Genomic DNA, 27674 nt, shown 5'->3' on the forward strand with positions numbered 1-27674 from the left:
GGCCGCCGCGGGGCAGAGCGGGGCGTGGCGGGAGGCCTCCAGCTGCCTGCAGAGGTTGGGTCAGGAGCTCTGCGTGGCTGTCATCAGCCAGTCACAGGGAGGGGCGGGGTGACCTCGCGCTGGCCAGGGCTCTGCGGCCATTAAACTGGTTCCCTTTGCTGCGGCGGCTGGCCTGCCTCCCAAGTCCGCCAGGTGGGTGGAGCGATTCTTTCTGGGGCATCAGGAAAGGTGAGACGCCGGGGGCGCCTCTCTGGTCCCCGAGGGCTGCCTGGGAGCCGGAGTTGGGTGGGACGCGGGTAAGCGAGTCAGGTGGGCAGCCCAGCAGGAGGAGCCGGAGCGCGGCGCAGTGGCCGGGCCGGCGCGACGGCCGCCGCTGACTTTCCGGGCTGCAGATCCCGAGCCGACCGCTCAGGTGAACCACCCGGTCCGCCGCAAGGGGCAGCGCAGGCCACGAGCAGGGCTCGGAGGGCCGAGGCGGTCGTGGGGAGCCGGTGACTGTTCCCGGAGGGGACCAACCTGGCAAGCGCTCGCGGGCCCCGAGGGCGCGGCTCCGCGTCGGTGACCTGAGGCGTCCTGCTCGCCTTTCCGCAGGCATTACGGCCGCTGGTGGAGTGAAGCCCGCCGGACACTGAGCGTCCTCGTCGCGACGGAAGATGCGCGCGCCCATCGTAAGTGCGGCTCCAGGGTGGCTCCTCGTCCCCCAGCCGCTTTGGTACTTTGCGGGGAGGGTCCTGGCGCTTGCGGGGGCCCGCGGAGGGCGGGGGGCCTCGCCGTCACCGGCTGGAGGTGTCTCCCGACTTCGCGCCTAACGCGGGGCCAGGGGCTTTTAATGATCCCCACATTCAAAACATTTTCACCAGAACAGCTAAACCAGAAAATTCACCCTCCATTTCTATTTTATGTGGCCGGGCCAGGTTGGGGGCCGCCCTGCCTGAACCAGCCCCGGGGGAGGCAGGACCCTGGGGACCCGGGAGGTAGCAAGGGCCAGGCTGTCCTGCTGAGTCCAGTCGCCCCGGGACGGGCTCGCTAGCTGAATGTCTGAGGCTGGACCTGCCGCGCAGGGGCCCTTCCCGGTCCGCTGGCTGCGGTGACCCGCCCTGCCCGCGCGTTTCGGCCTCGCTAACCTGGGTGTGGGTGAGGGGCTTCGCAGAGGCTTCCCGTCAAGCAGGCGGCACCCAGCAGGGTGGGCGCAGTACAGATTTTTGTGACAGGCCATCGAGTACCTCACTGTGGGACTTGATCAAGTTCACACTCACTCTATTCCCCAGAATGAAGATTCCGTCACAACATTTAGGAAGCGCAGTACTTGGCACACAGGCGCAATGCCCGACGGTGATTCCTTATCATTTCAATCCAAGTAAAGAGCTGGGCATACCTGGCGGGCGTGACATCTGGAGTGGTCACTTCTTAATGTCCCTCTCCTCTGACAACATTACTTTCAGCAAATAGTCATGAAACGAATCAGAAAAGAAATGCACACAGAGAATATTTTCTTTTGTTGAATTTTGTGTATGTAAGCGGTGCAGTAAAAAAAAAAAAAAAGGTGATAGCAGAAAACAGGAAAAAGTAACAGATTAGTAGTTTTTAATAGTATTAATGTAGGTCGGTTACAGTAATGAAAAATTATAATGCCATCTATTTTGGAAACTTCTGCAAAAGTTGTCTGTGACTTTGTCAAAATTTATTTTCTTTGCGTATTCATATTTTGTGTTCAGCATAGCTAGATTTTTCAAGTCATCTTTGCTCACAGTTGATTAAAGAACATTTTTTTTTTTGTTAATTTTAATTTGGAAAGCTGCTTTCACATGAAACAACAAAGTTACAATTAGTTAGGAAAAGCTTTAAGCCTTAGGATTAGTTTGACAGAGATTTATAAAAATCCCATTTATAATAAAATTCCAGAAATTGCAATACTGCCCAGGTTTTTTTTTTTAAAAATGGTCCTAGTGGCTTTTTTAAAATGTTTTGTTTTTATTAACTTTCTTGAGACAGGGCCTTGCTACGCTGCCCAGGCTGGTCTTGAACTTCTGTGCTCAAGTGATCCTCCTGCCTCAGCTTCCTAAGTAGCTGGAACTGTAGGTGTGAACCACCATGCCTGGCTTCTAGGGACTTTTAATGATCCTCACATTCAAAATATTTTCACCAAAACAGCTAAACCAGAAAATTCACCATCCATTTCTATTTTATGTGGCAAAATTCCCCCAATTTTTCTTCTTGTGCAAAAATCAGGGGAAATGACTAAATACTCAGGAAACTTGACATGTGTACCATCCATTACTCTAGAACCAGAGTCTAGTTCTTGGTCAGTTTTAGTTTCTTCTGGCACTAGGAGACCAGACTGTTGTTTTCTGTTTAAACACAGGAAAATCTAGGACTGCATAGGTTGGTGACATAATGTGTGTATAAAGTGAACTTGAACTATGCTGAGCTGTTAGGAAACCGTTGAAACAGAGCATGTGTGCTGAGTCTGTGTGTTGGGGGCTGACTAAGTAGCTGTGTGTTCTCTGATCTAACTTCCACTGTGCAGAAGGCACAATCTTTAAAAATTGGAAATAAAAATGTGCTAATTGGAGGCAATTATTATTATTATTATTTCTTAACAGTAATTCTTCTCTGCTCTCGGGCAGGGCATGGCAACTGATCACCCCTTGCCATAGGCTCAGCCCGACCACTCTAGTCATCCCTTAATAGGGCTGTCCCACGAGGCAGCAGAAACTCATTGTTCCAGGGCCTCAGGGAGACATTGACGAGTGGAGACTTTGAGGCCAAATCTCTCTGCTAGAACCTGTGGGTCCCGGGTCTTTGCCTTTCTTCTCTACCCACGCTGTCCTGGAATCTGGCTGGCTGACCCAGCTGCTGCCAGGAAGCAAACACCCAGACTGAACTGAAACTCGCCCGGGGCTCTATAATGCGGAGAAGTGATACCATCCCCCGAATCCAGGCTCTCTTTTTTTTACTGCTGTATGATCTAAGTTTGCCAGGTGTTCTGGAGAACCCCTGCAGACCTGGTTAAGCTGCAAAGAGGGGGAGAAAGGAAGGACACTTCTCAAATTGATTCGGGGCTTCAGGTCCTTGCAGGGCTGTGTCTGCACTCCAGAGGGGCTTAGAGATGCTCGAGGAGCAAGCAGCACGTCCCTCCAGGCCACAGGCCTTTGCGAGAATGAGTGCGTGCCAGGTGGATGCTGGTGAATTCCATGGAGTCCTGGCCCTCAGGATGCTGCTTAAGTCCAGGTGTGGGTGGGCTTGGGAGCTGATCACTCCCTCCCCTGGCTCAGCCCAGCAATTCCAGTCATCCCATAAAGGCCCGCTCTGCTGGGGAGCCTGGAAGGCAGGCAGGAGTGGAGATGTGGAGCCATCTTGAGGGGAGGTGGGGGTTTGCAGGCCAATGGCAGAGGGTAGGACGGGGAGGGAAAATGAGTTTTACCTTCTTCTTCCAGGAAGCCTGTGACCTTTGGGCTGATGAGGTCGGGCCTGCTGCCTGCTGCAGATGCCACTGTCCCTCCCTGACTGGCTGGGAGCCCTGGGCATAGGGCAGTGAGGGAAGGGGTGATGTGTCAGGCCAGCTCCTGTTTATTCATCATCCACATTTTCTCTGGGCCTGATGTTGGCAGATACAGGCAGTCAGACCTCTTCCTTGCTCTCCTTCATCCTCCCTCCAGCTTCAACACATCCTGGTCACAGAATCTGCCTCTTGTAGGTTGAGGTGGCTTTATAGTGTTCACCCTGTTATCTCAGTTATTCCTTACCCAAACTCTGCTAGATAGGTATTAACAGTCCGGAAAGCTCAGAGAGGTTAACTATTTCCTGAAGGTCACACAGCAACAGAACACAGAGGGACTCAGAGGAGGCCTCCCAAGGGTGGCCTGGGCTCTGCTTCTCTGGATGCAGCCTCATCGATGCTAAGCTCATGGGTTTCTTTTCTTAATAACTTTGGCAAAAAACTCCCAATTCCCTGCTGGAAAGTCCATTCTATGTTCCACCCAATCTTCATTCTTTCTGTATCATAAAATTCTAGACGTTTCCCCTTAGCGTGTCGAAAGTGAAAGAGGCAGTTAGGGATTTCCACACTCACCGGACGATGTGGCTGAGCAGACCGCTGCGGGGTGCTTCTCTGAGCCTCAGCCTCCAGTTGCTTCCTGAGCTGCCTGACTTTTCCAAGCAAAAAAAAAAAAAAAAAAAAAAAAAAACGACCAACCCCCAGGAATGACGGCAGCAGAAACTGCCATTTACAGAGTCCTTCCTCGGAGCCCAGTGCTCGACAGCTATCCTCTCACTTGATCCTCAGGACAAGCCCAGGTGCTGTGAGCATCCCTGGTTTCCTGCTGAGGCACAGGCGGGGAGAAGTCGGGGGAGCCGCCCAGGACTGACCCGTTAGTAAGTCGCTGGCTACTCTCTCCATGTTTCATACTCCTGAACTATTTCACGAAGGAACAAAACCCCCGAACCCTGAGAAGGCCGTGGGGCGTGGATAGGTCAGGATGCCTCCTGACATGGCCTCAAGTGAAAGAAAAACACTCTTTTTGTTTTGTTTCACCCCTTAGCTTGCGAATTGTTCTAGAAGTGCCCTCATTTCCACCCTGGCCCTGCCCAGTGCCCAGAGCCGGGGTCTTGTGCTGAAGCACCGTGGCAGGGGTGATCAGGGTCATTCTGCAGGGACCATGACTGGATGGAATCTGTTTGGAGGGGGTGAAATCTGCCAGGCTGTCTCCTTTCTTCTTGCCGGAGGTGGGGAACAGGCTGGGGTTCATATTCCAGCTTTTGGGTGGCCTCCGGTCCCCTAGCCTATTCCCCACCTGCTAAATGAGGCATGTGCACCATCTCAGCCTAACCTTTCAGTCTGACCCTCTGTCCCTGTAGACATCACCTGTTCTGTGCGTCTCACTGAGTTGCGCAGTAGAGTCATCCGGGAACTTTAACAGCATATCAGGCCTGGGCTCCGCCCCAGGAATCCTGCTCTGCCCACGCCCCACGGGCATTCCCAGATTCCCCCACCACAGCGCTGTGCTCTCTGATTGCAGTGCAGTGTGTAGGATTTGGGTGTCCCTAGTTCTGGGTTCGAATTCCGCTTTAGCACATGCAAGTTCTCCTTCATCTTTGAAGACTTCACCAAAACTCCCAGGCGCTGGCTTTTCCCATCCGGGTCTTCTCCCCTCCCGTGCTGCTCGTAAGCCTCAGCCAGGCTTTACCTCGACTCCCTGTCACCTCTGTGCGCAGAGAGCCCTCATCCCAGCCCACTTCCCAGGGGCTGCCTCTCCAGGGCTCCTGACAACAGTTCCGCCCGCCCGCCTAGCCAGCCCGTCCTCCCTGAGCCCGCTTGCCTGCCCGGCCCAGCCTCCCGCTGGCCCTCTGACCCCTCTGTCCTCCTCAGCCCTCCTGGCTGTTCTGTCCCTGAGGATCCACATCTCTTACTCCTCGCCGCCTGCCCCTGGCCCGCTGAGCTATCGCCCTGGTCTCTACGTCCTCCTCACGCCCCCTGTGTGGTCTCTTCCAAGTGCAGCAGCCGGAGGGACCCTTTAGAAGCCCGCGTGGGTCTGGTCTCTCCTGAGGTCCACACCTTGCCATGTCTCCTGTCGGTCAGGGTCATGGCCTTAGGGTGGTGGCAGGTTTCCCCTCTGTGGCCCCTTTGGCCCTCCACCTGCCACTCTTGCCCTTCACCCCCATTGCTGGCCTTCTTTTTCTTTTCCCCCTGGTACCAGGGATTGAACTCAGGGACCTTAACCACCGAGTCACACCCCCAGCCCCTTTTTGTATTTTATTTAGAGACAGGGACTCACTGAGTTGCTTAGGGCCTTGCCAAGTTGCTGAGGCTGGCTTTGAACTTGTGATCCTCCTGACTCAGCCTCCTGAGCCACTGGGATTACAGGCGGGCGCCACCCAGCCGGGCTCATTGCTGGCCTTCTCGCTCCTCAGAGGATCTCCTACCTGGGCCTTTGCTGGGCTTAGACATCCGCAGGGCTCACTGCCTGCCTTGCTCAGGGGCTGCTTGGCGAGGCCTCCTCTGCCCACTACTTCATGCTGCAGCCCATGCCCACCCACCGGTGCTCCCGCCACAGCATAACCCAGCTCTTTCTTTCTGTGTGCTGTTTGCTATCCCTCCAATATTCTAGATGATTTGCTTATTTATTTATTTATTTATTTATTTATTTATTTTTAGTACCAGGGATTGAACCCAGGGTCTTGCTAAATTGCTGAGGTTGGCTTTGAACTTGCCATCTTCCTGCTGCAGACTCCGTGCTGCTGGGATGACAGTGCCCCACGGTGCCCAGTTGATGATTTGCTTATTTACTGAGCAAAACTGCTTGTCTTCCTCCCTGCCCCTGAACAACAGCTCCACGAAGGCAGGCATCTTCGCTTTTGCTGGTGGACAAAGCCCAGGTTCCTGGTACCTGGTGAACAGCCCTGCAGGGAGTGAATGAGTAGATGCATGAGTCCCTTGGTCCTCCAAGGCAGAGGTGGGCACCCCCAAAGTGAGGGGACTCTCCAGGGGTATCATTGGCCACTTACTTACCTGGTGTGGGAGGAGGGGATTTGTTAAAAATGGAGGGTGAGCTGGACATGGGGGTGCACACCTGTAATCCCAGCAATTGGGGAGGCTGAGGCAAGAGGATCCCAATTTTGAGGCCAGCATCATCAGCAACTTAGCAAGGCCCTTAGCAACTTAGCGAGACCCTGTCTCAAAATAAAAATTAAAAAAAGGCTGGGGATGTGGCTCAGTGGAAAAATGCCCCTGGGTTCAATCCCTGGTCCCCAAAAAACAAAAACAAAAACAAAAACCCAAGATGACTCTCATAGTAGCAATCCATTTCTCCTGTCACTCATTCTGGGGAGGAGGCAGGAACCCAGGGAGCATGTAGCCGGAGCACAGCATGGGTGTGTCTTCTTGCTGGGGTCACTACCCTGGGCTCCCTCATTGCTTGAGCTCTTAGATGACTTAAAAACAACAACAACAACAACAACAACAACAACAACAACAGAATTTAAAGATACTGTACAACAGGAAAGAATAGATGGGCATATTTGTGATAAAGCAAATATAGCATCAGGTCTATAGAGTTTCATTTAAAATCCTCCTTCACCTTTGAACATTTGAAAACTCAAACTGCACGTCTGAAGAAAATTTTTTAATAATAAAATGTTGGGAAGCATGTTATATACTTGAAAATGTGGCATCAAATTTGGAAAATTTTGGAGAGATGAGGAACCACCCTTCATTTCATTCCAGAGGGAATGTCTTTTAGGACTTTGAGATAGATATATATCTATTTCAACGTATATATATATATATATATACACACACACACACACACACATATATATTTATGTATATATATATATACTTATGTACATATGTGCACATATATATCTGGTATATATATTTATATATTTCTGATTTTTTTTGCTTTGTGTGTGTGGGTTTTTTTTTGTTTGTTTGTTTTTTTGTTTCATTTTGGTTTTTTGATTCTGGGGATTGAACCCAGAGGTGTTTTAGCACTGAACTACATTCTCAGCCCTTTTTATTTTAATTTTGAGACAGGGTCTCATTAAGTTGCTTAGGGTCTCTCTAAATTTTCAGGCTGGCCTTAAACTTGGGATCCTCCTGCCCCAGCCTCCCAAGTTGCTGGGATCACACCGCACCAGGCTATTTATTTATTTATTTATTCACTTTTGGGCCTGATAGTGTTTGGATGAATTACCCAAAATGAACAGCACACTGATGTTTGTGAAATCCTGGATGTTTTTCCAATTCTAAAGTGAATATATGCTTATTTAAACATTTTTTAAAACTAGAAAATAATTCAAAAACAAATTAATGCCTCTAATTCGGAGAGTTTCATGAGATTTTAGTAATGTAATATCTACATTTTCCAACTAAAAACTACAAGTTCATCAACATGATAGTGTTTTTCCCATTTAAAAGTCTTAAAAAATTTTATTATCAAAGTAATTATACTGGAAAATTCAAACAAATCAAATCATATAACAAAATATGAAACTCCTTGAACACAGCTACTCACTGTGTACAATATGCAGTGGTTGGTGTGTTTCCTCGGATTGTAATAGTGTATAATACATTTTAATTATGAATATATAAAAATGCATTTTAAAGCCGGGTGTGGTGGCTCATGCCTGTAATCCCGGCAGCTTGGGAGGCTGAGGCAGGAGGATGGGGAGTTCAAAGCCAACCTCAGCAAAAAGCGAGGCACTAAGCAACTCAGTGAGACCCCGTCTCTAAATAAAATATAAAATAGGGCTGGGGATGTGGCTTGGTGGTCAAGTGCCCGAGTTCGATCCCTGGTACCAAAAAAAAAAAAAAAAAAAAGAAAGAAAGAAGAAAGGAAAAAAATTGCATTTCAAGCCAAGATGGAATAAGAATGTCTTCCAAGTGGCTGTCTTTATTTCCACCTCTGCTCATGTGACCCACCTTCTCCCTCCAGTGGAGCGTGTGCTCCTGGCTGGAGGATGATTTATTTATCCCACCCTCACTGAGGTTGTTGGGGTTGTTTTCCACTCTGAATTTCAGAGGCCAGAAATTGCCCCTCAATTTGCTTGCTAAGGAGAATGGCTGTCACACAGCTCTTTGTCACTCTGCTTTTGTGGAGAGATAAAGGCTTTTTGTGGTGAAATCCCGTGGGCGCAGAGTCTCAGCTCTGCCATTGTTATGGCATGTGCTGCGTGGGTCTTGGTCACTGTGCTGCTGGGGTTCCCTGAGCCCTTCCTGAAGGAGGCAGCCATTCCTGACTCTGGAAGCGCCCTGCTGAGCCAAGCCTTGATCTGGCTGCAGAGCCACCTGACGATACCACTCGCCTCATGACAGGTTGCACACTTGCTCCGTGGAGGCCGGAGAGTAGACATTTTAGGTTTTGCAGTCTGGACGGTCGCTGTCGCCCTTCTCAACCCTGCTGCTGCAGAGAGAAAGCAGCCATGCACAAAGCGCGGGCGTGAGTGCGGCCACGTTCCAATAAAACGTTATAGACCATGAAATCGGAATGTCCTGTAATTCTCGCGTGTGAAAGGCATTCTCCTTTTTCTGATATTTAGAGCTGTAGAAAGCATTTTGAGCTTTCCAACAGGCCACACAAAGCGGACGGAGGTCCGACCGTGGCTCTCTCTGCACGGGGTCTTGGAGTGTGCGCTCTGAGTGACGGTCTGGCAGAGCTGGCCCGCGTAGCACTGCGTGCTTTTCAGATGGGACTTAGTGGAAGAGGGTGAGCTCTGCATCGCCTCAGTTCCTGGACCCCTTGGTCACGGCCCCTGAGAGCCCCTCTCGAGGGCGCGTTTGTTCTTCTCGGGCCTCGTGCGCACTGGGCCGGGCTCCAGCGCCCTGCGCAGCCCCGGCGCCTGTGAGCCTTTGAATGGTCTTTCCTCCCCCCGCCCCAGGGGCCACCGTTCTGATGTGAGCACGTGGCAGGTGGACCCTTTGGTTCAGGTGCTGCTGTCTGACCTTTGTGTTTTCGGGTGTGGTCCTGGGAGGTGTGTGGTGGCGTGTAAGCCTTTGATTCACGCGGCGATCTTGTGCAATGGAGTCCGTCCTCATTTTCCCGCTCAGCGCGGTGTTTCAAAGCCCATCTGGGGCCAGACGCCCCTCGGTGGTAGGGCGCGAGCTGGGCGTGTGCAAGGCCCTGGGCTCCATCTCTAGCACCTCGAGACCACCCATGTGGCCATGTGGACGTCAACTTCCCGCTTTTATCTAGGGCGTAGGGCTCCATAGGTGGGTCCTCTCCTTTGTTCTTCTTACTTATTTTGGGGTGCTGGCTGGACTGTGGCCAGCCCCCGCAGGTATATATCCCTAGGAGCGAGCAGGTTGGAGCCCTCGCCATGTCTTCATCTGTGGAAGGCAGTGCTGGTCCTGCCTGCTGCTGGCCCTAAGCAGAGGACAGAGGTGTTGGAACCAAGCACTGATGGGTCCGCCTCCAGGTGTCCTGGGTGGGTTTTCTTTTTTATTTATTTTTTTATTGTAATGGGTGGGTTTTCCTGATCATTAAGAGACTGACGGTTGGCTTGGGCCCCAGAGGCTGGCCCCCTGATTCCCCCCCACCCCAGCACACAGCACAGGGTCTGATCCTGGGGTGTCAGTGGTATTGAGTGGACCGTGATCTTGAACCCCTCTGAAGTTTTCTCAAATTCTGCCCCATGCTGCCCTAACAGGCAGGGACTCTGGGGAGCTCAACCCCCTCTCATCTTCTTTCACACGTGGTGGAGACATGGACCTGGGGATTAGCAGCCTGCTGTTGACTCCTGGCCATGTCACTTTTGAGCTGTGTGGCTTTGTGCAAATTTGCTCACAACTTGATTTCCTCCCTTATAGATGGGGTTCATGATAGATAGCACTCACCTTTATAGGATGGCTGCGTTCATTTACTCAGTCATGATTATAAAACATTTAGCAGAGTACTAGGCTCAGAGTAACTGCTCATTTATAATGTTCCTAGAAAGAGTCACAGTAAGACAGAGACTCCAGCTAATAAACCTTTCCAGTTTGCACTTTGTGATTTGTAGGGAACTTGCTTGCTGGGAACTGCCGACTGAACCCTCCTGACTGAGCCCCGCCCCTGGATCCAAGGTCTCACGCCCCACTAACATCTGCTTCTTGCTTTTTCCAGCCAGAGCCCAAGCCTGGAGACCTGATTGAGATTTTCCGCCCTTTCTACAGACACTGGGCCATCTACATTGGCGATGGATATGTGGTCCACCTGGCCCCCCCAAGTAAGGACACGCAGGCCTGGGGAGAGGGGGAGGGGGCACTGCACATACCCGGAGGCTCCAGCTTCTTCCTTGCTCCCTGACTGGCGTTTTGTTCCTGTTACCAGAAGGCAGTTTGGGAGTGGGGCGGTGGTTTCCAGACTCTCTCCTTGGAACCCCAGGGGTTCTTGAAAAGGGGCTGAAGTAGGCGTCCCAGGGGCAGCTCTGCTTTTAAGCATAAGACTCCTGGAAAGAGCCTGGGCGTCTGGGTGGACAGACTTGGTTATGCACTCATTTGGGCTTCCAGCCTTGCTTGGTTTCTTCATAAACTGGGGCCGGGAACACTTACTGTGGAGAACGGTGCTGCAGATTCCCCATCCCCTTTCTTAGACTTTTTACTTAAACTGCAAAACAATGCAAATCTAATAAAATACACAGATGTGGTAGGGGGTGTCACTGAATTGGAAAACTCCATCTGACATCACAGTGGGGCCAGTTTTTGACTGCTGTGGACAGAGCTGGTGTGGACATTCTTGAACGTGTCTCCTGTCCACCTCTTTACTCTTAAGTTAGGGCCTTAATGAATGGAGTAACCAGAGTGGATGTCCTCTTCCCACCCCTGACAACCCAAGCACCAGGCTCTGCAAGAGCAGAATCCGCAGCCAGTGGGATGGTTCTAAAGGCCGCTCCTCTCCTTAAAATTCTCACCAGGGGCTGGGATGTTGCTCGGTGCACTTGCTGAGCATGAGTGAGACCTGGCTTCCATCCCTGGCAGCACGAAAGAAAAAACTCTCCATTGGCCTTTCCCTCTTATGTGGAATAAGATTCCAGCTGACACAGAGACAGCACTCTCTGCTGGAGACTGCGGGGCCTGCCCCTGACCTCACCCTTCTCTTCGGTCTTCCTGGGTCTCTGGACGACAGCCGCGTTGGCCTCTTTGCTGCCTCTAGGCTGCAGCTCTTCCCGTGGCGGGTCTGTTGGCTCTCTCTCCTGCTTGGCGGGCTCTTCCTCCCTCTCAGCTTATAAAAATAGCAGTTGCACCTGCTGACACTTGCCCTGAGACATGGGGGCTTAGGGCCTGCAGTTCAGCTGGGGCCTCTGTGCCTTCAACCACCATGCTCTGCTGCCCACCTGGACGTTGCTCAGGGTCCAGTCTCGCGTGGTCTGCCAATCCACGTGCCCTTTCTGTGATGGTTTACTGAATATTTTCTTCAACAGAAAAGGTGTGTTTGCTCAGCATTGGCCCAGCAACGTGGAGTCACACGTGCAGACGGCTCAGGCTGTGGGTGATGGAGCCAGATCGGAACCCAGAGCTTCTGAGGGTCAGCCCGTGCCCAGGGCGTCACTCGCCAGGGTGGCACGGAGGGGACAGAGTTTGAGGAAGCCCTTACTTACGTGTGGGTGCTGCTCATGCATGTCACTCGAGAGTTGGCACCTGGTAAACATTGTGCCACGGGCATGTTGCTTGCCCCACCTGTCTTAGCCCGGTTTCCCACCCTTCCTGTGGGGCGGGGCCGAGCCTGGAGAGCGCAGCCTATCTGAAGCTCAGGCTCCACAGGGCCTCCTCTCTTGCCTTCAGCGACTCCTTCCGGCACCACCTTCTCTCTGACTAGAAACTTTGAACTCCCCTGATTTTCTAAAATCTCAGGATTGTGCTCAGGGCAAAGGGCTGTGGTCCTTTCTGGAATGCTAAGCAAAGCAGGGTCTGGAAGCTGATCAACTCTTGCTGCTACTGCTGCCCGATTCTGGAAGGCCACAGTGGCTCTTTGACAGTGGGTTTCCTCTTGGGGTGCTCCTGGGCCCCTGGGTCCACCTCTTGGGTGGACACACTTTCCCTGTGATTATACCCAGTGCATGTCCCTCCCCACGAGGCAGGTGGCTGGATTGGGCGTGCTGGGCCTGCACTGGCTTCTGCTCTGCTCGAGCTTCTGGAGCTTGGTCAGGACTGCTGGTGTCCCCAGGGACCCTCCTCAGCACCCCACCTAGGGAAGCAGCATGGGGTTTTGGTCCCTGTGGGACCTGCTCCCGAAACCAGTCAACTTTCCTTGGTCCTCAGCATCCCAAGGTCCAGCCCTGATGGGATCAGCAAAGACTCACACTATTCTCTAAGAAGAAAGAGTGTGCTCATGGCTCATATCTGCATAATCCAGAGGGCCATTTAGTTGTCAAGGGTGCAGAAAACCAGCTTCTCTAGGTTATAAAAAATTACAATAAATCCTGGAACTTCCCTAGTCGTCCTTACTTTAGGTACAAAAGCCTGGACTCAGAGACCACGCACGCCTTCTCCAGAGCCCACAGCCACGGGTCTGACCCTTCCACATCTCGCTCATCCCTTGTGAGTGGGGCCAAGGGCAGATGCCCAGCTGGGGGACAGTTCTGAGTCCTGGGGCCCTTTCCTGGACCCCTTCTCTGTTTCCTCCTTGTGGGTCCTCAGGTGAAGTGGCAGGAGCCGGTGCGGCCAGCATCATGTCCGCCCTGACCGACAAGGCCCTGGTGAAGAAGGAGCTGCTGTATGATGTGGCCGGGAGAGACAAGTACCAGGTCAATAACAAGCACGATGACAAGTACGCCCCCCTGCCTCCCGGAAAAATCATCCAGCGGGCGGAGGAGATGGTGGGGCAGGAGGTCCTCTACAAGCTGACCAGTGAGAACTGCGAGCACTTCGTGAACGAGCTGCGCTACGGAGTTCCCCGCAGCGACCAGGTGCGTCCTTAGCCTGTGTCCCCGTCCCCAGACCCCAGGCCCTTCCTCAGCTGACAGTGGCCGGGCATCAGTGTGGGGTGAGATAGAGGCTTGAACAAGACAAAGCAGCAGAGAAGTGCTTCCTGTCCTCAAGCGGGTGGGAGGACCGCCAAATGTGCAAGGCAGGTCAGTGCTGTTAGGGACGTGATGGCCAAGAAAGGAAGTCACGGCCATGATGATCAGCCTCATTGCTGAGCCCTCCTGGAGCCTCTGTGGCCTGGAGGTTTTACTGTTCCCACTTGGCAGATGGGAAAGCGGAGGCTCCCGGGGCTTCTGAACTTGGCTGTGGCCGTCCATTTCATCCGATCAAGCCCTGTGGAGTCTCCAGGCCTGCTCCCGACTTTTCCCTGGATCGAGTGCAGCTGTGCCCGATGAGTAGCAGGTGGGACTTGAAGCCGAGCTGTGTGACCAGCCCCCTTGGGCTCCCCAGTAGCCCTGTCCTCAGCCCTGCTGAAGTCCAAGAGTCCATCCAGCAGGCCCCAGGGCAGCCCAGGGGATGCAGCTCTGTTCACTTACTGGGTCTGCTTTTGACTCTGCGCACTCTGGAGTCTCCTTTTCTCCTTCCTCTTCTCTCCCCACTCCCTCCTTCATTGCCACTCTCCCCCCCCCCTTTTTTTTTTGATGACTGTTGATGCAGAAAAGTATGTTCTTTTTTTCTTCAGTGGATGCTGAGGTTAAGATCAGTCTGGTTATTCCTTTTTATTTTTTGAGATCCAATCTCTTTTTCTTTGGCCAGGATAGTGGTCAACAGCATGGGCTCCTGGAGTCCAGCTGCCCTGGGCTAAATCTGGGCCTGCCTTTTGCCAGCTGTCTGGACCTTGGGAGATTTGTATGACCTTGGGAGTTTTAGCTAAGTTCCCCAACTTGAGAAAAGTGTGAATGATAACTGATCTTGGAGGATTTCCTTACAAATGAGCTTGGAACATCGTTATGCTTAGTGTGAGCTGAGTCAGAAAAAGTACTTAAAAATCATAGTAGCGGAAGTAGTCCTGCTGACTCTCATCCTGTGCTCTGCTTGGTTCACCCTGTGCCTGGTCCACTGGCCTATCTGGGCCACAGTGACTCGGATGGGGAGGCACTTCCAGCATCACCCACAAGGATCAGTCTCAGCTTTCCCTCAGACTGCTGGCAGCAGCCGTGCTTATGGCATTGGTCCCCAAAGTGCTGGTAGCTTCCTGTTGCTGTCTATCATGAGGTTTTAGGTACCTTCCGATGGGTATCTCCATATTATTTTTCTCAATCAATTGGGTTATTATTGTCTGTCAGCTGTTTATATACATGACTGTCAAGGCTGATTAGTACAGAAATCAAGTCCTTACCTAAGTAGATAGCTGCTGTGTGTGTTGAAGACTCCCAGGGTCCCTGGGCTGCAGTCTGGCTTCCACTTCTCTGAGAGGTGATAAAAGAAGATAGTGTCCAGAACCATGAGAGGAACTTAGGACCTGGAAATGGCAGGTTCAAAGGTGATGCAAAGAAAGAAGGGATCTGGGAATGCTGGCTCTCAGTGCATCTGCTTATTGGGACTAACAGTCTTCAAAACAGTGTCCGGAGCTGGGGAGGTGGCTTGGTGGTAGGGCGCTTGGCTAGCCTGTGTGAGGCCCTCCGTTCCATCCCCAGCACCATGAAGAAAAAAATAAAAATAAAAACCATTTGAATTCTAAGTCGCACGCTGTCCTCCTGGTGTGCCCTTTGCTAGCATCCTAAAGAGTCTGGGCTTTTCTCTCCTGCATTGATGTTTTCATCCTCTGAAGCTCACGTCTTTCTCTCCCTTGCTCACTCACTTGTTTTGGTTGGACTACTTCCTCTAACAGTTTACTGAGAAATGGAGCATTTTAAAAAGACCTTGCTGGGGCTGGGGCTGGGGTTGTGGCTCAGTGGTAGAGCCCTTGCCTAGCATGTGTGAGGCATCAGGTTCCATCCTGAGCACCACATTAACAAACCCTAAATAAATAAAATAAAGGTACTGTGTCCATTTACCAGTAAAAATATTAAAAAACAAAATGAAAGACCTTGGGTGCCTGGAAATGTCTTCATTTTCCCCTCACATTTGATTGGCAGTTTGGCTAAGTATAGAATCCTAGGCTGGAAATCATTTTTTTCCAGAATTTTGAAGGCAGCGCTTCACTGTTTAGCTTTGGTTATGGTGGTGGGGGAGTCGGGAATCATTCAATTTTTGAGCCTTTATATGTGGACCAATTTGTTTTCCCAGAAGCTTATGGAATCTTATCTTTTTTCACTCTAATATGCCTTGGGTGGATCTGTTTCATCTCTTGCGCTGGACACTTGGTGATTCCTTTCAATCTGGAAACTCACTTCTTTTAGTTCTGGGAAACTTTGCATTTTGTCTTCTCTAGGACTTCTGCAATGGAAATATTGAACCCTGGATTGCTCTCCTGATTGTCCTATCTTCTCTTTCCTGTTTTTCATTTATTGGTCTTTTTAAACTAGAAAACTAACATCCATTGGAAGATTTAGGTATAATGAAAGTTTTTTTTTTTTTTTTTTTTAATTTAGCAGTGACGATATCAACAGGAAAGAGAAACTTATGCTTAAAAGAGTTTGTGTCATATCGTGGCTGATACTGCATAAAATTCAAGGCTTTCACTCACAGATGATTTCCTCCTGCTATGCCTGTATAGCAAAAAACTCCAAATACAGATTACAGTACAGCCTTTGGAAGCAGGAAGATTCTCCATGAAATCGAGGGCGCTACGTTAGGAAGATTTGCAAATAAATCCTAATCATCTCATTTTGATCTATTCTTTGGTTCTGTTAGTAGAATAGTGGACAGATCTACAAGTTTATATAAGTAGAACATTTTTCTTTCTTTTTAGCTTTAAAGAATTATTTACTCAGTTGTTGACAATCTACTGCACAATATTCATTATCTAGGATTATCACATAAATCATGAAGTATATTTTTTAAAATTAAAAACTATGTGGTTGGAGGGCTGGGGATATAGCTCAGTTGGTAGAGTGCTTGCCTCACATGCACAAGGCCCTGGGTTCAATCCCCAGCACCACAAACAACAACAACAACAGCAAAAACCTATATGGTTGGAAACTACAAGATTAAAAGTTATCTTTATACATAAAGTGTGAGAATACAAGTTGCACATCCAGTAATCCAATAGATACTGAGGAAGATTTTTTTTTTTTTTTTTTTTTTTTTTTCCGGTGCTGGGGATCAAACTCAGGGCCTTGTGCTTTTGAGATGAGCACTCTACCAACTGAGCTATCTCCCCAGCCCCTTGAGGAAGATATTTTGAGGTAAATTGATCTTTCTGTTGGAAATACACTGGAACACACAATGTTCTTAAAATGGTATTGCAAAGTTTAAGAGCATCTTGGTAACAACAAAACCATGCTGTTTAGGGTTGTAATATTAACTTAAAAGTTCCTCCTCATAAATAATAGTCCACAAGGCATAGTTGTCCCTAGTCACTCTTCTGTTAATGCTTATCCTTTCTGAGGCCTATTTTCCAACTTCTTTCTCATTCATTCTTTGCCTTTGAATGAGTTAAGCAGCGAACTTTCAGGTTATTTGAACAACTCTCTTGTTACAGCCTGGAAAGGTACAGGCAAAACGTTTTTCCCAGTGTGGATGCACACGTGCGCACGCAGATCGAAGTCCAGAGAAAGCGCTTTCCACACCCTTCACAGGTGCACTGACATGACTTCTCCCCAGTAGGAACCAGAAAATGCCTTTCTGGTTTTGAGCTCTCTGGGAATGCTCTCCCACATTCTGCACACACGTGCTCTTTGGGACCACGAACAAGGAGGTGTGACCACGGCCTGTTTGGTTTCCTGGCCCCTTTCCTGCAAGTACCGTGGGCTGTTTCGGATCTGCTGTGCCAATGCAGGGTATCTCTCTGGGAGGAAGCTTTTTGCCTCTCCTGTGCTCAGAACACCACGAAGTGAATTCTCTTCAATGGTCTGTTGAGGAAGCTCTTGTTTCGCCCCCGTTTTCGCGTATTCCAAAGAAGGTTCAAGAAGGGAACTTGCTTCAAAAGTCTGCTGAGAAAGGTCTTGCTCTGATCCTTCCTCCAGGCACTCAAAGGACTTAAGACGGGAGTCTTCTCCTGGGGTAGATTCAGAAAACCACCCGTGACTGTGCATTCTGCTTAGCAGTCAGGGAATCATCCTCTGCAACAGCCTGAGGGCTGGTGTCTTCATCACAGGCGGCCGTGTCCTGCTGGGAGCTTCCATTTCTGCCTGCGGGGCTGGCTTGGCTTGCCTGGCTTTGGTTCAGCTTCTTTCTGGGCTCTTCCACCCAGGCCGTTCTGTCCACAGTCTTTTTCCTCGTGGCTGATTCATGTTGTCCCACCTGCTTTCTTCCTGAAGGTTCGCACCAGGGCCGTATCAGTCACTTCCAGGTAGCAGCGACCTGGACATGGTCTTCAGCAAACACAGTACGAATGTTACTGCTGTTCTTCTGGAAGTGATTTGCTCAATGATACCACTGTGTACCCGATAAAAGATCTCTTTATTTATTTATAGTTCTGATGTTTTGCTGCTAGACTGTAAGCTCAGTGAGAGCAAAGGCCTCTTCTGTCTTGTTCACAAGTCTCATGCTACCACGATGCGCTCTGAATAGTTTCTAGTTTCTAGTTCATTTCCTTTCAAAGGGAAGACAAAGAAGGAATTGCTGCTCACCCCGTGACCAGCAGTAGAAACCTACCAAGCCTCGTGCCCTGCTTCTGAGACACGCCCTCCTTTTGATGGACACATTCTAATGGGCTGCACCTACATTCCCTAGAACATGTTTTCAATGCAAAATTGTTACACCATTTAGTAAAATACACATGTCATTAGGCACAATGACATTTAGAACATTTAAATGAAATTCCAAATCTTGAGAGTGAAATAACTAGGAAATATTTTCTACCATCTCTTCTCTTTGTAAACAGTAATTCAACGCTTCTTGCAAAATGAAACAATATGACTGGGCATGTCACACTTTCCTTCCTGTGGCTTGAGCCCTAAGTGACCCCTCCAAGTGAAAGAGGCAAAAATAGTGAGACTACAATGAAGCAGCATAACCAGTCCACTTGATTTCATCACAGAAAGTGAAACCAGAATATAATATAAAATCAAGAGAAGTGCCACCTACTCTGTTTCAAAGATTTCCTCTTCACTTTTTTGATGTAGGTTGTGGGTTTCTGAACCTCAGTGCTGTTGACAGTTTTGGGTCAGATGATTCTGCATGACTGTGACTTGCTGGCAGCATCCCTGGTCTCCACAGTAGCATCCCATCCCAGATCAACAATGTCTCTAGGCATTGCCAGATCTCCTCCTGGGGCAAAACTGCTCTGGCTTGAGGACACCCAGCCCAGGGGAGTCACGACTGTAATCTGTGCTGAGCGCCAAATTAAAATGTAACCTCCCCAGGTGTCCCTCTCACTAAAGATGGCACAATGGGTAGAAACTGGAAAAAGTCCAGCAGCGTTTTTCCATGAAGACATTTTTGTTCCTGAGAATCCAGTGAGCCGTGATTTGTGCTGGCTCTTTGAAGCAGGGTAGATTTCTATCAACAGAGTGCTTATGACTTATCTCACTTTCCAGAAAAAACTGAAGCCATGAATTTAAATGAAAATGTAATTCGTGTCTTACATGTCTAAGAGCATTCTAGGAAAAGTTTTTTTTTTTTTTTTTTTTTTTTTTTTTTTTTAACTTTCTATCTTCTTAAAAATACACAGACTTCCACAAAGTGTATTTTGTTAAGTAAACCTCTGTAGTCTTTGCACTGAATTATACTAAAAAAACACCTCCACCAACCCAGGGCCGCACTCATAATTTAGTTTGAATTAGATGAAATATTAAGATTGAAGATGTGGACAGTACATCTGGATAAACTGTGGGGGTAGCACTTTAATGTTACTATAAATAAAGGCCAACTTCTACACATATATTTTATAACTTTGTTTTGTAATCTCTAAGTTGATATTTAGTTGCTTTCAGAATAGCACTACTCGGCTTTTTTTAAAGTGTTATTGTATTTTTTTATACCTTTATTTTATTTAATTTTTAATCTATTGTATGGGGTGCTGAGGATGGAATCCAGGGCCTCACACTTGCTAGGCAAGCACTCTACCACTCAGCCACAACCCCAGCCCTGGATCCGGGTTGAACTCAGAAGCGCTGTGTCACATAAACAGTTGTCGGTACTGATAGAATTTCAGTTTGCCCACTTGGGAAAAAAAAAAAAAAAGAAAGGGCTCTCTTAAGATTTCTAACAAGGGATAATTTTCCTCTTGGACAAGATTCTGATGTAAAGGCCTGTGGTACACATCAGGTAGCCAGTGTCCCCATCAGAATTCCTGTAGCATCAGCACAGGGCTGGGCCGGCCAAACCTGTCTGCTGTGCAACAAGAACATTATCAACGGCATCTGCAGGTGGCACGGATTCATGGGCAGACTGTTTTCCCTAAAAGGTCTGCGCTATCAGGACTACTAGATACCACTTTCTTGTATTTAATCACACTTTTTGACTATGTACAAAGCTGGACCACACACAATGGAGTTAGTGTTGTTCTCCTTGACAATGTGTCTTTTGTTTGAACCAGCTGCATTGGCGTTTGCTCTCAGACCATGAGCTTCTGTAAAGAATTGGGGCCATATTGTTCCTCCTTCATGATCTGCAGACCATTTCTCCCACCCTGACACAAGGGTTCAGCAAGGAAAATACCAGATGCAAGTGACTGACTGCAGGTTCCCTGGCAAGGTAACCCAACAGCAGAAGCATGCCTACCACAAAACTGTATCTGAGTATGTTTTAGAGGAAGGTTGGAAGACTGGCCAGCAGTCAGACCTCCGGTTGGCAGCTCCACAGGACTTTTTCAGCATGAGTTCTGGCTGCTGAGAACCTCAGTTTTAGGCACTGGGTGTTGTTGGTTACGTGGTGTGTTTGCTGGTGTTGCACACTGCTATGTTGGACACGTTTGTGGCCCAGATAAACCTGGGCAGAAGGAAAAACAAATTAACCGTTGAAGCACTCAAACTCCTCTATATGAGCCCTGGGTTTGATTCCTAGCATGATATTCGGGCCAAAAAGTTAGCGACGTTTTCTTGTGGCCCTTTCCTTGATGCTGAACTGCCTGCCTCGGGACACTGGGCCGTTGTGTGATGACTTCATCTTTGCTCCCTTGCCTTTCGAGTGTTGTAGACATAATGTTCATATTTGAAGTTACTATGATAAAGTATTGTATAAATTCCTGGGCATACTTAGGTGAGTCTTTTTCTTTCTTTTTTTTCTGGAAAAGTTTTTTTAATTAAATTAAATTATATTTTTGAAACTAGGGATTGAACCCAGGGGTGCTTATCCATCCCCAGCCCTTTTTAATTTTTCTTTTGAGACAAGTCTTGCTAGATGGCTAACAGCCTCATGAGGTTGCTGAGGCTGTCTTCAAACCTGCAATCCTCCTGCCTCAGCCTCCAGAGCCGCTGAGATTACAGACATGTTCCACCATGCCTGGCTAATATTTGGCTTTCAAAAAATAATCCTTCCACACATTTTGAAAAGTTATCCAACAGTTAAACTTACAGTGACACATACAATTCCTTTCTCCACACCTCTCCCTTCTCAGCCTCCATCCAAGATCACTTCCTATCGCTCTTGTAGTCATTTTTTTTTTTTTTTTGGCACTATTTCCAAATTTCTAGATAGTATGTGTGTAGTTCTATTTTTTGATTCACAATTTAAAATGTGCTCTTTTGGTGGCTTCTTCTTGATACATGAGGGTTAAACTTTTGTTACTATGGTTGCTTCTCCCCCAGCTCCTTAGCATTACTTTATCTTTTTTTTTAATCTTTTTTTTACTTGTCAATAGATCTTTTGTTTTATTTATTTTTATGTGGTGCTGAGTATCCAACCCAGGTCCTCACACATGCCAGGGAAGTGCTCTATCACTGAGCCACAACCCCAGCCCCTACTTTATCTTTAATAAGGTAATATTCTACAGTTCTCAACTTTTTCCCCTGGACACACCTCCTCCAGCCATCTCTTCTCCATTAACCTGTCCTGTGTGCCCTTGGCCAACAGTGTGGCTGTCCTCCTGGACTTCCCTCGGCTGTCACCCTTTGAATTGCTTTTCCTTCCTCCCCGCTCCTGTGATCGCTTGGTTTCCTGCTTCTTGGCTCTTTCTCTTATTAGGCAGATGGCATCCTCCGGAGGTTTCTTTAGGTGAGAAACAGTGCAGCAGGGCGGCGGTGACAGCAGTCCCCAGCATGCCAGTTTCTTGAGTCACACTGCTGCAACTGGATTGGGTAGGCTATTGCTTTCCTATTCCTGCTATACAATAGGTCACCGTAAATTTGGTGACTTGGAACAAATTATTCCAAAATGGGTCTCACTGGGTTAAAATCAAGGTGTTGGCATTTTCTGGTTTTTCAGGGAGAATCCATTTTCTTGCCTTTCCTGCTTGTAGAGGCCACCGGCCTTCCTTGTTCTGAGGTCTCCTTCCATCTTTAAAGCCAGCAATGGCCCATTGAGCCCCTCTCACGTTGCACCGGGAGGGGGGAGGGGGGTACCAGGGATTGAACCCAGGGGCCCTCAACCACTGAGCCACATCCCCAGCTGTATTTTGTATTTTATTTAGAGACAGGGTCTCACTGAGTTGCTTAGCGCCTCGCTTTTGCTGAGCCTGGCTTTGAACTTTCGATCCTCCTGTCTCAGCCTCCCAAGCTGCTAGGATTATAGGTGGGCACCACTGTGCTGGGCACCTCCCCATTTTAAATAAATTGATTGGCAGTCATGCAGCACGACATCTTTATATGTTCCTGGAATTAGGACACTCACATCTTTGCTACCAGTATTCTCCTTCTCCCCGCCCTCCCTGCCTTTTTTCCTTCTTCTTGCTGGGGACTTAATCCAGGGCTCAAGCATGACAGGCAAGCACTACCACTGAGCTACGCCCCCAGCCCTGCCAGTTAGTCTTCTTCACCTGGCACTAAATTGTCATTCTGGGGGGTCCTTTGGGCTTTATTCTAAGGAGATCACTTCCTAGTCTCCCTCACTGGAGCGCCCACCACCTGTATCTCCTGTCTTCTTTCTTCTCTCTTGTTTGGTTGGAACCCTAACAGCAGCTTTCTCAGAAAGGATGCATTGACAAGTACATATTTTTTGAGACCCTGGTGTCTGAATTTTTAAACTTGATTTGATAGTTTATCTGAGGGCAGAATTCTAGCTTGGAAATTGTTTTACTTCAGAGTTTTCAGGCAATCCTGCACTGTCCTCCTGCTTCCGAAGCCATCCTGATTCCTGCTTTCTCTTCTGCTTCCTGGTTTTCTCCCCTAGCACAGAAGTTGTAATATTTTCTTTACCCAGTGTTCTAAAATTGTACAGCTATGTGCCTTGGCGTGGGTCTACTTTTATCCATCCAGGTGGTCCCAGAGCACCATTCAATCTGAAAATGTACATTCTTTGGCTTTTGTGAATTTTCATGAATTATTTCGTTTTTAATTTTTCCTCCCTTTTCTTTCTGAAATTTATATTATTCAGATGTTGGACTGCTTGGTTTAGTCTCTATTTTTAAAAAATCTTTGGCTTCTATTTTCTATATCTCTATCTTTTTGCTGTTCCTTCTGAGAGATTTCCTTAAGTCCGTCTTTCAACTTTCCTATTGAGTTTGTCACCTGTATCATATTTTTATTTTCTGTCAACTGTTTGTTTTCTCAATATTCTATTACTTTTATTGTACTGTGCATTTATTTATTTATTGGATTCAATGTGTCCTCTATTCTTTTTTTTCCCCATGATTTTGAGAATAATTTAATACATTGACTTCAAAATACAACTATAGTCTAATACCATTATTTTAAATTTAAAGAAACGGATCCTTACAAGACCAGAATAACCCACAGGCCATAAGGTTGGTTTTCCTTTTTTGTTTAAACAAATGTGCACCACAATGTTTCAACAAGAAAGGCAAATGCCATGAATGTGAAAGCTGAAGATTGCAATCTCACATCTAGAACCCAGGGGAGGTGAATCAGACGGAAGTGGTGATCATTCTAATTCAACAATCAGGTAACATCAGTGCAAGTTGGTCTGTAGCATCAAAGCTTAAGAGCATCCATTTAAGTTTCTTTTTTCTTGACAATCAGAGGTCCCACGTTGTCTCCAGTCTCTTCTGATGTTCTGTGTGAGAACCATCACAGAATGGGAACTTGTTTTGGACTTCCAGCAATGGCAGAATACGCTTTATCTCCCAGATCCTCCTTGTCAAAAGCATGTACTATCTTGGGGTTGTCTTTCTGGATGTGAAGGTTTACCATTGCTTTATGCGATGATCTTTAACACAGAATCTTTTGTGAGCTAGGTAACCGACAGCAGCTGTCCCAGCAGCAATGGCGACTGCTGCAATCCATTCAACTTGTAGGCTGGAATGGGAAGTCAGACCCATGGTGCCGTCACTGGCAAGGCGTAGGCGCAGGACGCCGTCCCCAAATGGGCTAGTAAAGACCGCCGGAGTCAAAGCACCGTGTCCTCTATTCTCTAATGAGGTTTCTTTTCTAGATATTATTTGTTTATTCAGATGACTTTTTAAAATGTTGGTTTTCCTCTCTGTCTTTAATTTTAGAGGCTGTCCTCAGACGGGTGGTACTTCAGTCGAACCTTCCTGCTCGTGATTAAGGGTGGATGATTGCTACCAACGGAAGCCTTGAGTGAATGGGGACGGGAGGGTCTTCATTAAGTTTGAGTGTCACTGTGAGGAGATCCTGGTGGGCTTTTTGAGAGCCTCCAGTATTGCTATCTTTTGCACTCCTACAATTTATCCATTCGTCTGTTTTAGGGCGCCTAGTTTTGCTCGATTGCTTAGCTATTGTGAATTGAGCTGCTATAAATATCGAGTGGCTGAATCATTTAGTCTGCTGATTTTAAGTCCTTTGGATATATACCAAGGAATGGGATAACTGGGTCAAATGGTGGTTCTGTTCCTAGTTTTCTGAGGCATCTCCACCCTGCTTTCCAGAGTGGTTGTACCAATTTGCAGTCCCACCAGCAATGTTTGAGTGTATCCTTTTCTCCACATCCTGGCCAACACTTATTGTTACCTGTATTCTTGATAACTGCCATTCTGCCTGGAGTGAGATGAAATCTCAGTGTCGTTTTAATTTGCATTTCTCTAATTGTGATCGATGTTGAACATTTTTTTCATTTATTTGTTGGCTGTTCATATTTCTTCTTTTGAGAAGTGTCTGTTTAGTTCCTTTGTCCATTTAACTTTTTTTTTTTGGATGTTAAGTTTTTGAGTTAGTTGTACATCCTGGAAACTAACATCCTACCTGAGGTGCAGGTGGCAAAGATCTTCTCTCATCTGTAGGTTCTCTCTCCACGCTCTTGATTGTTTCCTTTGCTGTGAAGATGCCTTTTATTTTGATGCCATCCCGTTTGTTGATTTTACTTCTTGTGTTTTAAGAGTCTTGTTGAGGAAGTCGGTTCCTGAGCTGACATGATGGAGTGTTGAGCCTACATTTTCTCTAGAATGTGCAGTGTTTCTGGTCTAATTCCTAGCTTTTTGAGTTTTTTGCAAGGTGAGGGATAAGGGTTAAATTTCATTCTACTTCATATGGATTTCCAGTTTTCTAAGCACCATTTGTTGAAGAGGCTATCTTTTTTCTAATCTTTTTGGCACCTTAGTCTAGTAAGAGATATCTGTATTTATGTGGGTTTGTCTCTGGGTTGTTCTGGTTAGATCAGAGAGATTTAGCTCAGTGTTTTCATTACGAATTGTAATTGCTGTGGAGCCACACATTTTTTTTTTTCACACAACTTTTGAACTTTTAATTTTGCAATAAGTATTATGGCTAAAATTATTTACTGAAAATTTCAGTAAAATGTGTGAATGTTTGTTTCTTTTTATATAAGCCTTATAGCAGCAAATGACTTGCTGTTGTTTCTTTAATTTTTCTAAGGTATCTAAATAGATTTCTGTTGAAAACTTCAGTGTTAACATTTTTGTAGTTTGTTCTAGATTTAACTGTGATATAAAAATGAATTTTATGCACAGATCAGAATTTAAAATGAAAGTTTTTTTTTTTTTTTGTAAACAAAGAAATAAACAAAAAATAGAAAGAGCACTTCTAAGCTGGCAGGACGGGTGCTGGGACACATGGGGAGGCCCACGTTCTCATGCGGGTCATATTTTATTGTTCTCAGTAACAATTCCTTCCTGACTTCACACTAGCTTCTAGAGCTTTCCAGTAGCTGGCCAGGATCTTGACCATTCTGGCGGTCACCTCCCTGTCCTTTCCACAGTCACCCTCTGAAGATTTATATTCTTTAAATAGCCACAGGGTGAAGACAGTTTCCCACCTTCGGGATTCTGTGAAGTCCAGGCCAGCTGGCTGCACCCACTGAGTCTTTTCCATCCAATCCTGTCCCCTGCTCTTCCCCGCCAACATTTGTTGATTCCTGAATTTGGTCAAGGGAGGCCAAGGGGCCCTGAGGTGCCCTGAGCTGCCTTGTCCTGTTGAATGTACAGCCAGTTCTGCGATTCCTGCCGTGGAGTCTGACTCACCCCTTCTTCTGTTGCAGGTCAGAGATGTCGTCATGGCGGCGGGCATCGCAGGAGTGGGCTTGGCAGCCCTGGGCCTCATTGGAGTCATGTTCTCAAGAAACAAGAAACAAAAGCAATAGGTTGTAGTGACTGTCCTGTTAGGAATGACTTTATACTGTAGAGGGTTTTGTTTAGCTAGAGTGTTTGGGGTTTGATTTGTGGATTTCATTCTGATTTATAATAAGGCTTATTTTCACAGAATAAAATAGAGCACCACAAGAGAGGAGTTTTTGGGGGGAACTGCAACACTGACGCTTGGTGTGACCTCCATGGAGGGAAGCGCTGACTCTGTTCCAGGCTCCCTTCCATGATTTTCTCTCGCTTTGAAGATTGTGTTCTTTGCATTGCAGAAATCAGACCTCCGGAGGGAGTTCCGGTTGTCGGGACACACTGCCTGTCCCTTCCCCTCCTCAGTGCCTTGGCTTCCTCTCCACTTCCGCTCGTCAGACCTCCAAGTCTCCGATCCCACATTCCCGCCCTGCCCTTCCTGCCTTAGCTCAGCATCATTTCCCCACCGCCGCAGCTCTGTGCGCTCAAGCGCAAGTTCCTGAGAATCTGATTGGCTAGCACCACACAGCTCAGGCTACCCATTGGCTGCCTTTGGGTCGGGTAACTCCCATCAGGCCAATCAGCTTTGCCTGACGGGCCAGGGCCGTGTTCTCAGAAGGGGCTGCGGTGGGTTCTTTGGAAATACTGCTGAGGCTGACTGCCCTTCCTTCTTCAGGGCATGCTTCCTTTTACTTGGTTGGAATGTTTCCTTCCTTGCCCCTGGTTTTCTGGGGACCATCCTGCCCATGGCAGGTTTGGGCAGGATTTACAGATGGCCCCGGGGCTACTCCCTCCTGCCTTGCCCCAGCTGGTGCTTGGTAAGAGCTCTCTCAAGGTCCCAGTGTTTGGAGAGTACCTTTCTTCCAGTAGTTTCCTTTCTGTCTCAGGCCGGCTGATGTGCTATCTCATTGGAGCTCACAACTCCCCAAACTTGAGACACAGACCAAACTCAAAAAAATTGGTCTCCTGAAACTCTCTTGAGAGTGTAACTTCCAAACTAATAGCAGAGGGAGAAAAAAGAATGAGGACAAACTCAAGAAAGCAAAACAAAACACACCCCCTTCAATTTTTAAAAAGTGGAAAATAAAGAAGGAAAAATTACGTACAAATAGTGATGCATAGAAATAACCAAATAAAATGGAGGAACTAATTCCAAATATATTGATAATCACCATAAGTGAACTAAACTTCAAAGTAAAAGACGAACATCACCCTGGATTTAAAAAAATGAATCTACAAATAAGGGTTTATAACAGACACACTTAAATATAAGAACACAATGACTGAGGTGAAAAGGATGGACGTGTTGGATGAGACAGGCACTCCACGTTCCCCAGAGGGCCTGGCGCACAGAAGAGGGGGTGAACGCCAGTGCAGGGTACAGGAGAGTTCAGGCTCAAGGGCCAGCCAACAGCATTGGTACTTTCCCGAGACCTGATTAGCACAAATTTGGACCAATAGTGTTGGCCCAGGAGCTACACAATGCCCCGGACTAGCCTACTCCAGTGGCAGCCTGCTCTCGGGTCCCCTCTTGCCCTGCGAGAGTTCAGTCTCTTTTCTTCACGTTTGAATAAATCCTGCTCTTTTCACTCTTGCTTTTTGTTGTCGTTTTTTGAATTTGTGAGACAAGAACCTGAAAAATTA

The 27674-nt window shown here is 47.8% G+C and overlaps 1 protein-coding gene and 1 pseudogene across 4 annotated transcripts; one reads left to right on the forward strand and one right to left on the reverse strand.

The window, feature by feature from the left end:
• The first annotated feature begins 58 nt into the window (after positions 1 to 58).
• On the forward strand, positions 59 to 27619 carry PLAAT3 (phospholipase A and acyltransferase 3). 3 transcript variants are annotated; one of them, XM_079102241.1, is made up of 5 exons: positions 59 to 192; positions 592 to 668; positions 10602 to 10704; positions 13115 to 13383; positions 25961 to 27619. In XM_079102241.1, exons 2-5 carry the CDS (start codon positions 654 to 656, stop codon positions 26060 to 26062), a joined length of 489 nt encoding a protein of 162 aa, XP_078958367.1. In that variant the 5' UTR covers positions 59 to 192; positions 592 to 653; the 3' UTR covers positions 26063 to 27619. The 3 variants fall into 3 exon arrangements, with proteins under 3 accessions (XP_078958367.1, XP_078958366.1, XP_078958368.1); XM_079102240.1 differs by having other exon boundaries at positions 85 to 228; XM_079102242.1 differs by lacking the exon at positions 59 to 192 and adding an exon at positions 260 to 412.
• LOC306641009 (CDGSH iron-sulfur domain-containing protein 1-like) lies at positions 23500 to 25432 on the reverse strand (annotated as a pseudogene). The gene has a single exon. The product of its transcript is annotated as a CDGSH iron-sulfur domain-containing protein 1-like (transcript).
• Positions 27620 to 27674: the final 55 nt, after the last annotated feature.

Source organism: Sciurus vulgaris, assembly GCF_902686455.1.
Source record: "Sciurus vulgaris genome assembly, chromosome: 11".
Lineage (NCBI taxonomy): Eukaryota > Metazoa > Chordata > Mammalia > Rodentia > Sciuridae > Sciurus > Sciurus vulgaris.